Source organism: Hydra vulgaris, chromosome 13 (genome assembly GCF_038396675.1).
Source record: "Hydra vulgaris chromosome 13, alternate assembly HydraT2T_AEP".
NCBI lineage: Eukaryota > Metazoa > Cnidaria > Hydrozoa > Anthoathecata > Hydridae > Hydra > Hydra vulgaris.
Window position 1 is genome coordinate 8,175,001 of NC_088932.1, and position 18,881 is coordinate 8,193,881.

An 18,881-nucleotide genomic window follows, 5' to 3' on the forward strand; every position below is an offset into this window, starting at 1 on the left:
TATATATATGCATATATATATATACATATATATATATTATATACATATAAATATATTGTATATACATATATATATTTATATATATACATACATATACATATATATATATATATATATATATATATATATATATATATATATATATATATATATATATATATATATATATATATATATATATATATATAGATATATATATATATTATAAAATATTCTAAAGTTTGTAGTTTTGTAGATGACATTACACCACATTTAATAGATATGGACGTGCATGTTCTATTCAATAAACTTGAGAATAATACTAAGTTGATTGTAAAGTGGTTCAAATGTAACTGTCTAAAGTTTAATCCTTAAAAATATTATTTAATAGTTGCGGGACATAAACAGCACAAATTGATTGTAATCGAATCTGGGAAGAAAATGATGTTAAACAACTTGGAATTACAACTGACAACAAATTAATTCGGTGTTAGGGCCCCTACTTTTTAATATATATATATATATATATATATATATATATATATATATATATATATATATATATATATATATATATATATATATATATATATATATATATATGTATTAAAAAGTAGGGGCTCTAACATCGAACCTTAAAAGACACCTTGTAATACTTTTGACCAAGTGCTGTATGATTGTACATTTATTTTTGTTTTTTGGTATCAATCTTCTAAATTTATTATAAGTTTTTTATATGTTTTAAAGCATATATGTTAAAACCAAGTATTAAGTTTAACTATTAGTAAGTCATGATTTGATGAACCAAAAGCATCAGACAAGTCCATAAGTTTAAATTAATTTTATATTCAAGAGCTTCAGTTTACAATTAAAATAAAATCAAAATTTGAAGACATTACAGAAATATTAATGGACAAATAAAGTTGTTACAAACCAATATAAATTATAATAAAAATTATGATACTGTTAATAACATAAATACAATAAATAAAATAAATTAGATTGACAAATTTATATTGTAATGAGCAAATCCATCTTTGAATAAAAAAATTGCTCATTATGATATGGATTTGTCAATCTAGTTTGTTTCATTTATTATTTTTATGCTATTTACAGTATCATAATTTGTACTATAATTTTTATTGTTTTGTAACAACTTTATTTGTGCATTAATATTTCTCAGTGGTGTCTTCAAATCTTATTTCAAAATATAAGGGCCTAAATGAAGTCATTTCATGTTTGGATCATTACATTTCTGGTCTTACATCTACAACTACAAAGATTGTGATTTTATACCAAAATCTTATTCCACTTGTGACTCTTTTTCTTTTGTTGAGGAATTAAAACAAATTGATAATATTAACAAATATATAGTTTCCAATGATGTTGAAAGCGGGAAATATTATGAATAATTGGATGGCGTTGCCATGGGTTCTTCTTTAGCGCCAATTTTACCAATATTTTTATTATGTTTAATGAACAAAAAAGAGTTAGTAATTGCTCTTCTTTCATACCGATTTTTATAAACGTTATGTGGATGATATTATCACTATTTTTAATTTAGAGATAGAATCTTAGGAATTTTTCAAACATATTAATAAACAACATGAAAACTTAAAATTTACTATGGAAAAAGAACAAAATAGTCAAATTACATTTTTAGATGCTCTTATCAATAAGTCTGTTTTGCTTTCCACATCAGTTTATCACAAACAAAAATACAGGTCTTTTACAAAAATTTTCCAGTTTTGTTCCCTATTGTTATAAAATTATTATTATACATTGTTTGATTGATAGAACATCTAAGATTAACAACACATGGCTTGGATTTGATAAGGACATAAAAAATCTAATATTTTAAAAAATAACCAATATCCACCAAAAATAATTGACAATGATATTAATTTATTTGTTGATAAAAAAGTTAAATACATCTGTTAAAAATAACATTGATAATCCTAATATAAGATAGTATACACTTTCATTTATTAGATTTTACTCAAATTTCACTAAATCTAAAATTAATAAAATCATTAAAAAATATTGTAAAGATGTTATAACTAATTTAATTTTCACAACCAACAAATTACAAAATAGTTTTTGTATAAAAAATCCATTTCCTAAGCTGCTCAAATCTAATATTGTTTACCAATTTTCTTGTGCTGGCTGTAATGCCAGTTATACTGGAGAAACCTCCAGACATTTAACATCAAGTATTTATGAGCACCTTATAAGCAACAAACAATCTAATGTTTACAAGCATTTAATTTAAAAATTTAACTAACTATAATTGTTTTGAAATTTTGGATACTGCTCCAAACAAAAACAAATTGAAAATTAAAGAAGCATTCCATATTAAAGGGAAAAATCCAACTTTAAATAAACAAGTTGATCATTACATTATAAATTGGTCAACCTAGTTTATTTTATTTTTCATTTTTATGATATTTACGGTAACATAATTTGTATTATAATTTTTATTGGTTTGTAACAACTTTATTAACTGTTAATATCTCTCTGTAATATCTATTTTATATTTTACAAATGTAATATTTAAACTAAGAAACATGTCAAGATTGAAAATTATGGTGTTTTTCTTAAATATAATTTCTGATATATATATATATATATATATATATATATATATATATATATATATATATATATATATATATACTTAGCAGAGCCCCATTAACTTGGACTCTGAAGGGGTATATATATATATATATATATTGTCTAGCTTAACAAATGTCCAAGTTAAGAGTAGGTTTTTGTCATATTGGAATTTTTTTAAATGTTCAACTTATCGAGATTTATTATGTATATCAAGATTATATAATGATATATTGTGTCTTTTTATTTGACCATCCAGACAAGGTTTGCTATTGAATACCATATTTCTTTGATATAGATACAGATGGTTCTCATTTGTCGAGTTCTCTTAGTATTATGTATTTTTTTGCTGTAGTTTTACATGTAAACTTTCTTTTAGCTTTTCTTTTCTATTACCTTTGACATTTTTAGTGAATAAAATTTAATCGAAGATTAACCGAATCGAAGATATCAGTGAAAATGTTTAGTATCATAAATTATATTTGACGCAGAGGTATTTAATTTTCGAACATTCTAAGTTTTGAATTTTAATTAATGTTTTTGAAATTTTAATAAAATAGTCACTAGTAGATAGAATTTAATCAAAACATAACCAAGTCGAAGATATCAGTGAAAATGTTTAGTTATATTTATTTATAATTGTTGCAAAGGCTTTTTATTTTTGAGCGTTCAAAGTTTAGAATTTTTATGAAAAATTTTGATTGAAATTTTGATGAAAGATTTTGTTATTTTAAGCACTTGTGTGCAATTTAAAATAAAAGTCTGAAGTTAACTGAAGTTTTTGCCGAAGGGACCCCAAAAAACAGTTTGAGTTACCGAATGGACTGATTTAACCTGGGTACGACTAAAGCAAATGATTTTAGAGTAAGTTGATAAAGAAATTCAAGAGGAATTGAAAATCTTTACGGCTTAAAAATCCGACTTTTCCAGGGTACAAGTTAATGGGACCCTACTGTAAATGATAATAATATATATATAGTATAATACAATTTTATATATATATATATATATCCAGACATGGTGCAAACTCCAAACATTTGTATGTTTATACTTATGTTAAATAATGATGCTTTGCAAAAAATTGTGATGATTGGAATCTGGGAACAAAAAGCCTCTTAACTTCATCCCCTCCCCCACCTTAAACATAACGGCCAACAATTTGATAAAATATTTTTTGTACTATTCTCAACTAGACATATATTCATCAGTAAATTTTAAGTATCATAATATTATCTCTCGGCGTTCAGAAATTTTGTCAAAACTTGTAACCCCTCAAAAATTATGGGGTTAAAACTTGTAACCCCGTTAAAGGGTAGGGATGAGTTTAAAGGGTTTTTTTGTTCCCAGCCTCTAATCATCGCAACCTTTTGTAAAGCATCATTATTTAACATAAGTATAAACATACAAATGTTTGAAGTTTGCCTAATGTCTGGAAGTTAGCTATCTCAAACACCAATAAATCCTAGATCCATCACTAATATATATATATATATATATATATATATATATATATATATATATATATATATATATATATATATATATATATATATATATACATATATATATATATATATATATATATATATATATATATATATATATATATATATATATATATATACATATATATATATATATATATATATATATATATATATATATATATATATATATATATATATACATACATATATATACATATATACATATATATATGTGTATATATATATATATATATATATATATATATATATATATACATATATATATATAAATATACATATATATATATATATATATAAATATACATATATATATATATATATATATATATATAAATATACATATATATATATATATATATATATGTATATATATATATGTATATATATATATATATATATATATATATATATATATATATATATATATATATATATATATGTATATATATATATATATATGTATATATATATATGTATATATATATGTATATATATGTATATATATATATAGCTTTGCAAAATATTTATATACACATATAATTACAGTTTATAAGATTTAGTTTTCTTTAATTTCATTAGATTTAAATCAAAGTTCATCTAAATTGAAAAAAGGTAATTAAACTATCATTTAAATATGCTTTTTACTTTTTATATTAAATTAAAATTTTTTATATATTATATGCTATAATATGTAATATTATATAATAATAAAATTGAATTTAGATTAATATATATTATTCGGGAAGGTAGAGCAAAATGACAATTTGTGTAATTCCATGTCAATTCATCCAGGCCATGTCACCATATTTCTCAGATTTTACTGATTTTTATACAGTTGAGAGTACTTAGTAAAATAAGAATTTCTTGAAAATTTTTACTACTGGCTCCAAGAAGATCCTGAAATATGATCAATTTACTTTTAACAGATCTGACAGATCTCTCTTGTCCCCTCAGAATTGTGACCCTTGTTTAAAGGTTCTAAGTCACATAGTTTTAAAAATATTTGATATTTTTACTTAAAATTTTGTACCTGGCTATTTTCAGGGGTGAAGAATCCAATAAAATAATCAGAAATGTTAAAAATTATTATTAAGTACCTGTAATTATCAATTTAAATAAATTTAGACAATTATTTATATACCTGGTTTTGATGCTCAAGAGACCCATGTGGCCTTAATGATATCAACAACAACAAATATTTTACACATTCTATATTCAATAAACTTTCAGAAAACATAAGGAATTTGATCTGCAAGTATGTGGATTTCCATATATGGATAACGGGGCACAGGCCCCACTTTTTTGTACCGGAATCTTTCAATACATTTTTCATTACCTTTCAGACTAGCTGGAGCTCTGAAACTTTCTGTATTTCTGTAGTGCCGATAAATGTGCATTTTAAAATTGTTTCTAGGGCCAAAGACACTAGGGGAGGGGGCTGGGGCATGTCCCCCAATTTTTTTGAGCGGAATCTTGAGATAGATTTTTCACTACTTTTCAGACAAGCTAGAGCTTTGAAACTTTGGAAATTTTTGAAGTCCGGATGAATGTGTGTTAAAATTGTTTCCAAGGCAGACAATCAGAGGGCCACAGGGCTGGGATCCAGGGCCATGCCCAACTTATTTTCTCAAAAAAAAAAAAAAATTTTAACAAACAAGATGAAAACATAGTCTTCAAGTTTTTCTTTGTTTTAAACTTGTTCCATTCGGTTTTTGATCATTCTATATTTAATAATCTTTTCTTTTTGATCATTCTATTTGATCATTTAATGATCATGTTTTTCAGAATTTTGGTTTGCAAGTATATGGATTAAGAACAGTCATCCATCTAAAATAATGATTTTAACAGAATTTACATTGTATAATTTAATACTTTTTAAATTGAAAAAAATTTATATACTTTAATGCTAGATTGTTAACTGCAAGTTGTTTAATTAAATAAAATCCAGCAGTAAAAAAAACGTCCTGTCATAACATTACATCAATAAAAATAAAATATATCCCTTTTTAAAATTATTATTTTAATTGATATTTGCTCATTTTAAAATGTTAAATGTTTTTTTGCTACTTTTATCAAGGTTAGTTTTACAGTAAGAATGAATTCTTATGATTTTGGAAAGCTGTTAAATGATACTTGTCATTAACTGATTTATTGTAGTAAGATTGATTGAAAGAGGTTTGATTGTTATAGTGAAGATGCCAGAGAAAAATTAATTTGGAGATCTGGAATAGCAGATGATAAAGTTGTAACAATCTGCCTTCACCATAAAAATTTTTTGGTACAAACTTTGAAAAGAAGCACACAAAATGTTGTAATTTATTGGACAAGCATAAATTGAAAAGAAAAGCAATCAAAGGTATATAATTGTTGATAAAGAATCATTGTAAAATCTGTTTTGAATAATAAAATTAAAATCTACTAGTTTATAAAAGTTTGAAAATAAGCTGGTTTGGTTATGCATTATATAATTGAATTAAGAACAAATAGTTTTCATATTTATTGATAATCACTAAAAACAAATTGTACTTTTCGTTTCAGGTAGTCATGCAATAACATTAGACATGGCAAAACAATTGAGAATCAATTTTCCAAATGTTGTGCCTGAATATCAACTTTGTCGAAGCTGCTATGATGGTATAATAAGTAATTTTAATAAACAAGGTAATTGTGAATTTGAGCAATCTTTTTCAAGTGCAACTTTGGAAAAGAATCAGTCATGAGAGGCATTAAATTTTAGTCTTGAAAAAATAGGTGTATCCCCCATAAAACTTCATGGCATTCCAAAGCATTAATGGTTATCTAATGTCAAAGTAAGAAGGTCATATTTCCAAAGTATATAATGTTAGCGAAGCAGAATTGAAACATAAAATTCCTCATACCAAAAGTATTGACAAAAGTAATCGCGATGATTTAGACAAACTAACAACAGAAATAAAAGTTGTTTCTGACCGTAAAATTCAAATTCAGATGTTAACTTTTACACCTGAGTCTTGGTCAAGAAATTATGCTGCGCAATATTTCAATGCCCCTAAATACCAAATTAGAAAAGCGCGCAAACTAAAAGAAATAAGTGGGATATTTGCAGTTCCAGACACTAAGAAAGGTAAAACATTTTTTGAAATAACATTAGATAGAGTCAACAATATATACCATGATGAAGAATTTACTAGACAAATGCCTGGTAAAAAAGATACGTAAGTATTGGTAGAAAACAACACATGCAAAAGCGCCTGATTTTATAAAATTTTAAAGAACTGTATCTTTCTTTTAAAACTAAATATCCTCAAGAATTTATTGGGTTCTAGGTTTTGCAGTTTAAGACCAAAATGGTGTATAACTGGCTGAGCACCACTGACTCACTCTGTTTGTGTATGTATCCATCAAAATGCAATGCTCTTGACCAACGCTATACAATTAAGTTGTACTTACAAAGATCTGATGATGAAAGTTGTTTGTGATGTGACAAATAATGAGTGCATGATTCATCGATGTCCGAACTGTCCAGGTATAGTTTCTTTAAACAAGTTTCTGGATGCACAGCTAATTGACAATGACAATAACGAGAAGGTGTCATTTAATCAGTGGCAGAAAATAAATAGAACAACATTGATCTGTAAGACAAAAACAATTGAAGAATACAAATTGATGTTATCAGAGACAGTAAACAAGTTAACAACTCATTCCTACATTGCAAAATGTCAAGCAAGATACCTAAGGCAACAAAAGGAAAAGTTGACAAAAGACTGCTGTATTGTCTCAGGTGACTTTGCAGAAAACTGCACGTTTGTTATTCAAGATGAAATCCAAAATTATCATTAGTGCAAAACTCAAAGCACATTACACCCAGTTGCCCTCTATTTATTAAACGAAAATGACCAGCTTAAAGAAAAATCATTTTGCTTTATGTCAGAAGTCAATGAGCATGACACTGCTTTTGTGTACAAAGTTCAGACACAAATAGTTAATTATTTAAAAGTATATCATTCTAACATTTCAAAGATTCTTTATTTTTCAGTTGGTTGTGCTGCATAGTATTAAAACTGCAAAAATCATTACAATATCTGTCTCCATAAAGATGATTTTGACATTGATGCAGAGTGGACATTTTTTTCTACAAGTCATGGTAAGTCACCATGTGATGGTATTGGTGGTACTGTAAAACGATTAACTGTAAATGCAAGTCTACCAAGGCCCATAAATGATCAGATATTGCATTGCAATAAAATGTTTGACTACTGTACAAACATTAAAAGGATTTTTTTCTCAAGGTTGAAAAAGAAAGACTAACAGAATTGCACACTACTTTGAAAACACATTTTCAGCTAAGTAGAACAATTCCTGGAACTAAGAGCAATCATCAATTTAACCCAGAATCTATAGATACTATTAGCTTTAAACGAGCAAATGAAGATGTTAATATAACAGGCATTTTTTTCTTTTTTTGGTATTCAAAGATCTCAACCTGATCAGCAAGTTAACATCAATACATTGTTATTTGGTGAATTTATTTTGTGTAAATATGGTTTGTTTCAATGGATTGGTATGATAAATGAAATTGACAATATTGAGCAAGATATTATGGTATTATTTATGCACTCACACGGTCCTTTTAACAAACTTTTCTGGCCATCTAGAGGAGATGAGTGTTGGTTCCAATTATCAACATAGTTTGTAGCATCAATGCACCTGTAACAATAACTCGGTGTTTGTATACTTTTATCGTTTATGCATCTAAGCAAATATTAACATAATCTTGAAACTTTATTTTTTTCTATTTTATTTTGTAAATTATTAAATAAAATGGATCAGGTATAAATAAGACAATGTCTTCAAAGTTATCTTAACTTTGTTAAAAATAAATTTTTTTTAGTGAGAAAATAAGTGGGGCATGGCCCCCGGTGCCCCAGCCTGGTGGCCCTCTGGTTATCTGCCCTGGAAACAATTTTAGCACACGTTCATCAGGACTTCAAAAATGCCAAAAGTTTCAGAGCTCCAGCTTGCCTGGAAGGTAGTGAAAAATCCATCTCAAGATTCTGCTCAAAAAAGTAGGACACATACCCCCTCCCCCTCCACTAGTGTCTTGAGCTCTAAAAACAATTTTAAAATGCACGTTTATCAGCACTACAAAAATACCGAAAGTATCAGAGCTCTGGCTAGTCTGAAAGGTAGTGAAAAACGTGTTGCAAGATTCTGCTACAAAAAAGTGGGGCCTGTGCCCTGTTATTCATATATGGAAATCCGCATACTTGCAGATCAAATTCTTTATGTTTTCTTGAATTAATAAATTAAATAAAAGACTATTAAATATAGAATGACGTGTATTTTTTTTTTTTTATATCATCAAAGCCACATGGCTTTCTTGAGCATCAAAATCAGGTGTATAAAAAATTGCCTAAATGTATTTAAATTGATAATTACAGGTACTTAATAATAATTTTTTACATGATTATTTTCAACTGGTTATTTTATCGGGTTCTTCGCCCCTGAAAATAGCCAGGCACAAAATTTTAAGTAAAAAGATCAAATATTTTTAAAGCTATGTGACTTGGAGCCTTTAAACAAAAGTTACAATTCCGAGGGACAAGAGGGGCCTGGCCCTGATCTTTAAAAGTAAAATGATCATATTTCAGGATCTTCTTGGAACCAGAAGCTAAAATTTTCAAGAAATTCTAATTTTAATAATTACTTTTAACTGTATAAAAATCAGCAAAATCTGAGACATATGGTGACATTTTGAAATTTTCTGAATGAATTGACATGGAATTATTTAAAAACTACTTAGCTTTTGAATAATTCCAGTGAGTTTAAATATTAATCATTGAAGAGTTATTATTTTTGTGTTTGTTGTATCACAATAATTATTTGCATTAGTTTTCAGTTTGCTAGTGGAAAACATTGTAAGGAAAACTTTGTAATATAAAATTACTAAATTTGTAATATAAAGTTACAAAATTTGTAATATAAAATTACAAAATTTGTAATATAAAATTACAAAATTTGTAATATAAAATTACAAAATTTGTAATATAAAAATACAAAATTTGTAATATAAAATTACAAAATTTGTAATATAAAATTACAAAATTTGTAATATAAAATTACAAAATTTGTAACGTAAAATTACAAAAATATTGTAATGTAAAATTCCTAAATTTGATATTCAAATAACTTTAAAAATCCAACTTTAATAAATTAAAAACTTCCCACTACTTTATATAAAATCACAAAATGCTAAAAACTATCCCTTAAAAAGTTCTGCCTATTGTGTACCAACAGTTTGCAATAACCCTAATAGTTATTTTTTTTTGAGCATAAAAAAACTAATTGGTTTTTTAAAAGGCTGTATATATTGATCTCTTTAAACTTTTTCCTCAATTTTAATTGAGTTATTATAGTAAAAGATATCTTGCCCCATATGTCATTTTGCACCATATTTCCCTGAATATAATATATAGCTTGTTGAGTTATGAGTTCTCGTTTTTGAGTATTTATTTATTATCTTATAAAATTTCCTTTATTGTTATGGCTAAGCTGTAAAGGTTAAGTTACTGTTCTTCTTTTAACACCAGCCTCGATGAGCAATGCTGTTACCAGGAGTGTTATGGAGATCAAAAAGTTTCTTGTTTATGAAACAAGCGCTCTAACATTACACCACGTATTATATTTTTCTCTAATAAATCTAATAAGCTTAGACAAATTATGTTTCCTATGTAGCAATTTTAGAATCCCTTTCTCAGGTTCTATATTCAGCTGTAATATTTTATTATTTACAATCTACAAGCCAGAGTTGTTAACAAGGCTAAGAATTTTAAGGTCAAGGCCAAGAAGAAGAGTTTCAAGGCCAAGGCCTAAGCAAATATTTTCAAGACCAAAGACTTAAATTTTTTTTTATACATCTTCGCTTCCAACAAGGCTGCAAGCAGCCACTAATTAAAGTTGGAAATTACTGAAAGAGAAAAGATGAAGATTGTAGAGCAAGATAACGATTGATAGACGACTTAAAAGATTGCAAATTATATGAATCAGGAAAGCAAGATGAAGGAAGCGAATTCCAAAGAGCTGATGTTCGAGGAAAAAAACTAGACGAACAAGCGTTTTTGGAGCACTTAGGAACAGTCACAGAAAAATGACATTTAATTGAATGACGAGTAACACGAGAATGAATTATAGTAGATGGCACAAGAGACGCTAGCTCTTTAGAGCAGTGCCCATTATAGTATTTATAGAAAAGAGAAAAAGAAGCAACATTGCGACGATGTGATAATGGTTGGAGGTTGGTTGCAAGAGCAGGTCCAACTATGTTTACAATGCGTTTTTGCACCTTGTCTAAAAGAAAAAGGGCATCATTAGAAGAACCGCCCCAGATATGGCAACAGTATTCCATACAAGGCCGGATTTGAGATTTATAGAGATAGAGAATAGAATCCGAAGTAAGAAAGTGACGAGCTCGATAAAGAGATGCAACCTTAGCAGATGCTAATTTTGCAACTGATTTGATATATGGTTTCCAAGAAAGATTGGAAGTAAGAGTTAATCCTAGAAGATGAAGAGTAGGTGACTCATCGAGTACATCACCGTTCATAAATATAGGAAGATCGAAATTATTGCGATAATGATTGGCTGGAAAAAATTGAGTTTTATCTGAATTAAAGTTCACCAGCCACTGTGAGCCCCATGCTGTAGCAGAAGTGAGATCCTTTTCAAGCTCAAATGCCCCCTCCAAACATTCAGAGGGTGTTGGTTTCTTATCACGACAAGAATAAATGGTAGTTTCATCAGCAAACAATGCCACCTTAGATGTGAGAATATCTGGAAGATCGTTAATGTAAATTAAAAAGAGTATAAGGCCAAGGATAGAACCTTGAGGAACCCCTGAAGTTACAGAATAAGAAGAAGAGTGTTGTCCATCGAGGACAACTTTTATGCTACGATTGGAAAGGAAGGATTCAATGATCTTAAAGATGTTGCCAGATACACCATAAGAAAAAAGCTTATGGAGAAGACCAGCATGCCAAATTTTATCAAAAGCTTTTGAAATGTCAAGAGCGATGGCCTTAACCTCTCCACCTTTATCTAATGCACGATGAAACCTGTCAGTTATTACTGTTAGCAAATCAGCTGTAGAACGAGAAGATCGAAATCCATATTGATGGTCGGAAAGTAAGTTATTAGATTCAAGATGAGAAATTAAGTGTTTGTTAATTAAAGATTCAAAAACCTTGCTTATGATAGGAAGAAGACTTATTTGACGGTAGTTAGACGAATCGGATCGCTCTCCAGAATTTTTGAAGATAGGGATAACAGATGCCGCTTTCCAGCAGGCTGGAAAGCAAGACTCTGATAAGCACTTGTTGAATAGTTTTGAGAGTATAGATGACAGCTCCGGAGAACACTTCTGCAAGACAATAACAGGTATGTTGTCCAGGCCACAAGCTGTAGAAGAGTCTAGGCAGGAAATCACTTTAGATACAGATGCTGGAGTGATATGAATGTCAAGCAATGGATCAACCTGTTTGTTGGCAATATCAGGTAGAACGCAACTAGTGGAATCAAGAGATGATATTGATGAAAAGTTTTTAGCAAACAATTCGGCTTTGTCTTTAGGTGAGGTGACAAAGTCTGAACCATACAAGAGAGGTGAAATTATAGATTTGCCCTTATTATTGATATTAGTAAAGATTCTCCAAATGTCACGAGAGCCTAATTTTTGGGATGCGATACGAGATTTCATGACCTGAGAATAGCGGGTTTTGGCGTTAGACAAAACCTTTTTACAATTGTTTCTAGCAGTAATAAACAGACGTCTGTTTTCTGGAGAATTGTTCTGCTGATAAATATGGAAGTAACGGTTTCGATTGGCAATCGCAGCAGCACAGTGTGAAGAAAACCATGGAGGAGAGTGAGGCTTGACCTGGAATCGTCGAGAGGGAATAAAAGATTCCATGCCAGCCTGAATCCACAAAGTTATGTAAGAAGCACATTTGTCGACAGGAAGACGAAAGATTTCTACCCAAGGGCCATCACGAAGAAAATCACGGAAAGAATCCCAGTCAGCTTTACTGTAGTTGTAAGAGGTTCGATAATAGGAGGATTCAGGTGATGAAGAAGAATGAGATATTAGTTTTAGAGAGATCAAACTGTGATCAAAAGAACCTAAGGGTGAATGTGGAGAAACTGAGCACTGACTAGAATCAAGACATAAGTCGAGTAGAGAAGGTAAATTATTCGGGTTGTCTGGAAAACGGGTTGGAAAGTTGACTATTTGAGTTAGGGATTGAGAAAGGCTAAAGTTGTGGGCTTTAATGCCTGCTGAATCACTGACACTAGAGCCAAGCCATTCAGAGTGGTGAGCATTAAAGTCACCGACAACAACTATATTAGCTGATGGATAAAGAGAGAGGGCTTGGTCAATATGATCTGAAATATTGTCAAAAAGAGTGCAGTCTTGAGATGAAGGAGAGCGATATAGAACAAAGAGAAAGGCAATAGAGTAAAGTGGTGCTAAACGAAAGCACATGAAAGAATAGTCTGTGGATTCAAACCTAGTTTCACGACAAATGGGTGAATTCTTATGAATGTAAATGCCGAGGCCAAGCATGTGACTATTGGAGTCTTTACGAATTAGAGGAAGATAACCATCAACACTAAGATCACAAGATGAGACAGCCGAACTCAAATTAGTCTCACAAAGAGCAAGTAGGTCTGGTGAACTTTGCAAGAGATAAGACTCAACAGAAGAAAAGTTACTTTGAAGACCACAAATATTAGTGAATGATAGGTTTAGAGAACTTAGTGATGATGATGTTTTTTTGTGTTTTATAGTTTTTGGTACTTTATTCATTTTTAAATTGGATTGAAGAACTTGACTCAAAGCATAGATAGTACTCAGAACACCGCTTAATAGCCCAAGCAATTGCCTCATTACTACTAATAAACCCTAAGCCGTACCAAAGGGCTCCAAATGTGGCCTCCGCAATGCACACCAAAAGTACAAACAGGGACACCATCCATGCGCAACATGGCACTGTTAATACTTTGATATTTTTCAGCTGTTGATGGAATCAGCCTCTCTGAGAGCTACCAACATCCTAAACTGGAAACAATCTATTAAAATACATCTGCGCCAGCCTAATAGATGAAGAAGGGGTGCGAGGCTGGTCAACAGATAGAATTTGTTTACCCCTTATATGAAAGCCGATAACAAAAATACATAAAAATAAAGAATGAAAACTTTTAATTCTTTAATTTTTTTTTTTTGAAGGCCAAGGGCAAAAGAATCAAGACCAAGGTCAATATTTTCAAGACCAAGGCCATGGCTAACAGTTTCAAGGCCAAGAACTTGAATTTTTAATTCAGATAAAACTCAATTTTTTTCAGCCAATCGTTATCGCAATAGTTTAGATTTTCCTATATTTATGAACAGTAATGTACTCGATGAGTCATCTACCCTTCATCTTCTAAGATTAACTTTTACTTCTGATCTTTTCTGAAAACCATATATTAAATCCGTTGCAAAATTAGCATCTGCTAAGGTTGCATCTCTTTATTGAGCTCGACACTTTCTTACTCCGGATGCTATTCTCTATCTCTATAAATCTCAAATCCGGCCTTGTATGGAATACTGTTGCCATATCTGGGGCGGATCTTCTGATGATGCCCTTTCTCTTCAGAAAAGATGCCCTTTCTCATTTAGATAAGGTGCAAAAACGCATTGTCATTATAGTTGGACCTGCTCTTGCAGCCAACCTCCAACCATTATCACATTGTCATAATGTTACTTCTCTTTCTCTTTTCTACAAATACTCTAATGGGCACTGCTCTAAAGAGCTAGCGTCTCTTGTGCCATCTACTAAAATTCTGACTCTTCCTAAGTGCTCCAAAAACGCTTGTTCGTCTAGTTTTTTTCCTCGAACATCAGCTCTTTGGAATTCGCTTCCTTTATCTTGCTTTCCTGATTCATATAATTTGCAATCTTTTAAGTCGTCAGTCAATCGTTATCTTGGTCTACAATCTTCATCTTTTCTCTTCCAGTAACTTCCAACTCTAAAGAGTGGTTGCTTGCAGCTTTGTTGGAAGCAAAGATGTCTAAAAAAAAAAAAAAAGACCTTAGTTTTGGCCTAAAGGCAAGGCAGAGGCAAAGGACTAACAACTCTGCTACAAACCATTATAAGTGTTATGATAAAAAAGTGTTTGTCTTGCTTGGTTTTAAATTTGATTTCTTTCACTCAACTAAGACTTTTAAAGATTTCAAACAGTGCCTTTTATAAGTTAGTTTGAACTAACTTGAACTTAAGTTTAAGTTAGTAAAAAACCATCTTTCAACGTTTTATCGAACTTTAAGAGATGTTAATTTTCAAAAAATAACAATTTTTTATGACAATAAAAAAATGTTATTTTTTATTCATATAATAACCAACAATATATAATTTTGTATTCATATAATAGCCAACAATATATCAACAATATATCATATTTGACCTATATGTGAGACTTCTTAATCATTATGTATTGATTGCTCTTATAATGAAGGTACACTTAGGTTCTTTTTTTGCCCTCTTAAAACCCAAACTTTTGTGAACAAAATCTTTGCATGCAGAAATAGCTTCTTGTTACAGTAATTTTGTTATTATTATTGTAAATTATTGGTTATTGGTTAGTTCATCTTTAGAAATATACGATTCAAGCATAAGTTTTTAAAAAACTTTTTTCTAAATAGGTGTTTATCAACATTTTGATTTTATAATATATATAATTTATGTTATATATAATATTTGTTATAATATATGTTAACCTTTTAAAAACATAAAATTGTTTTGAATAATTAACAAATTTCTTTGAAACATCAACAGTCAATTAATAAGCAACCACTTATAATTTAATAAATACTTGCAGCAAGTGATAATGTTAATCAGTATGTGATAATGTTATGCAATAAGTTATAATATTATGCAATAAGTGACAATGTTTTGCAATAAGTGATAATGTAAAGCAAAAAGTGATAATGTTAGGCTATAATTGATAATGCTATGCAATAACTGATAATGTTATGAAATAAATGATACTCGGTGGGAAATTAGCTAGCGACTAGCTAGCTTTATAGCTATTTTCAAGCAATTTTTTTTTTTAATTTTTTCTTAATGTCTTTAACATCTTTAAAAATTCGATTTTAGGGTTGAGTCTATTATAGTTATGAGAATAATTGAACTTTAAAAATTGCGAATTTGTAGCAATGTGTCGCTAGCTACATTTTGTAGCTTTGTAGCTGGCTACAAAATATCTACAAATCTATAGCTAGTTGATAGCTACTTATTAAAACTTTTTAGACAGCGATTTTATTATGATATGATGCTAACTACAATAGCCTGTGGGTCTTTAGCTTATTCAAATTTGGCTTTAGCCAAATCGCTGTCTATATCTTTACAAATATTGTTAGCTTTTTGCTAACTTAAAAAAAACTAGTGATTCTTGTGGCCAAGTCGCTGTCATTATTGTTAAGATTATAGCTACCTATTCGCTAGCCGATTTCCCCCAAGTAGCGCTAAGCAAAAAAATATTTTGTATTAACATTAATTATGAAATATAAATATTTATTAATGAAAAGTTGATTTAATAACAATTATTTTTTACATTTTGTTTCAGAGGTTATTGGTGCATTGAAAACATTTTATCTTAAAAGTTATGGAGAAACTAACAAAACATACAAATTTATTGAACTCTGTATTGTTGATGCAGCTGAAGTTAAAAAAGATGCTGGTTGTTTTGTTGAGAGAGAACAGTTTTTGAAGAAGCAAATGAATTATACACCAATTTCATTTGACAAAGTATTTTCAGAAGAATCTTCATTATTTCTTATATCGGGTATTGCTGGAATAGGTAAAACATGTTTGCTCAGAAAATGTTTGCTAGATTGGTCAAATGGTTTAATTTGGGAAAATGTTGAACTTTTGTTTTATTTTGAATGTAGAAGACTTAATCAATACCAAAATATTTCTAAAATAAATGAGTTAGTTTGTATTTTTTACAAGGATATTTTAAAAAATTTCAATATTAATAGCTATAACATAATGTTTGTCATAGATGGTTTGGATGAATTTCAATACTTAGATGAATTATTAAATAACAATTCTCAATGTGAAATCCCCATTATAAAGACATTTCTTAATATTCAGAAATACAAATTGTTAATTGCTGGAAGAATAAATGCAATTTCACAGTATGAAAATATTCTCTCAGAATGTAATGATAAGTTAACAGTTCAGATTATGGGTTTTAATGAAGATGGAATTAATAATTATATAGAAAAAAATGTAGTTAAACAAACGAACAAAACTTTAAAAAAAATTTTTAATGAGTCTCCTATTGCAAAAGCAATGGCATCTGTGCCTTTTTATCTATCTTCTATGTGCACAATTATTGCTGAATCGAATCATAGAGAAAGCCATTATTTTAAAACCATGACAGACTTGTATGCAAGTATATTTTTTAACTTTTTAAAAAAACACATTAACAAAAACAATGAACCAGTTTATAAGATGATGGAAAATGAAAGCAATAAGCAATATGTTTTTAACATTTGTAAAATTGCATATCATCTATTCATCGAAAGTAAAATTACTTTTTCTAAAAAGGAAATTCAAAATATTTTTAATAATGTTATTAAAGTTGAAGAACTTCATGGCTTCATAGAAAAAATTGAAACAGATTTAGGTTGTTATTTTCAATTTGTACACTTGACAATAATGGAGTTTTGTGCCTCTGTTTATGCATACAATTACTTAAGTGGAAAAATGATCAGCACCAACTATAAGCTGAGAAGCTGTTTACCAATGGTCTGTGGGTTGTTAAATAAAGATGAAAACAGCTATGTGAAGTTTCTTGCAAACTTAAAGCCAGAAGATCATAATATATTTTTTAAATTTTTTTTAAGTTTAACGAACAAAAGTTCAGAAAAGTTATCTTTGATTGATGTTCCTGGTGAGCTTTTTTTTTTTTTTTTTTGTTTTTTTTTTTTTTTTGTTTGTTTGTTTGTTTTTACCAAATAAATTGAAAAAGAAATTAAAAAATAGAAGGAAAATAGAAAAAAAATTATTAAAGTTTTTTTTCTAATAAATGTTATTAATATTTATAATATGCTTTAAATAATAGCTTTTAATTGTTTATGTTTAATTTTTTTTTAGAAATAAATTTGTTCAGTTAAGTCTACGAATAACTTAAATTTAGTGATTAATTTTTTACTAAATATTTCCCCTAATAAGATTTTAATAAGTTCTGTTAGTATAATGTTTTGCGTTTGCTGACCACCACTTGTAAGGACATGCTGTCTAATTTAAGCAAGTAGTTTTGTGTAAACTTTTTTTTTGAATTTTTAATCGGAGTATTTACCAGTGATAATATTTGATTTAAAAAGGCTAAATACAAAAAATTTTGAGTTTAGGACAATTTTTAGATCCTCAACAAAACAGAAGTTAGAATAATGGATTGCGCAAAATCTTTTATCCAACTTCTAAAAAAAAATTACTGCCCTATGAAATGCTCGCTCTTTTTATAGACAAAATGCAAATAAAAAGAGAAATATATACTAACTTTTTAGGTGTTAGATGTTGATGAAAATGTGAAATTTCCAGCTAAGATTTATATAAAAGTATATAAATAATGTATAAAGCAAGAAATACTTTAAATAAATACATTTTAACACAACTATATTTATCTTTTATCCATTGTCATATAAATTATGCAAACACTCTTGGGATAGGATGTGTTTTCTTTTGGAACAGAATAGTT

The 18,881-nt window shown here is 28.6% G+C and overlaps 1 protein-coding gene across 1 annotated transcript in view; it reads left to right on the forward strand.

Annotated features, from left to right (window-relative positions):
• LOC124815320 (NACHT, LRR and PYD domains-containing protein 3) overlaps nt 1-18,881 on the forward strand; it is a 58,020-nt gene that overhangs the window by 13,264 nt on the left and 25,875 nt on the right. Inside the window, exons 3-4 of the mRNA XM_065816904.1 lie at nt 4,680-4,712; nt 16,740-18,074. Coding sequence (XP_065672976.1) covers nt 4,680-4,712; nt 16,740-18,074 — 1,368 coding nt within the window. The remainder of the gene's footprint in view (nt 1-4,679; nt 4,713-16,739; nt 18,075-18,881) is intronic.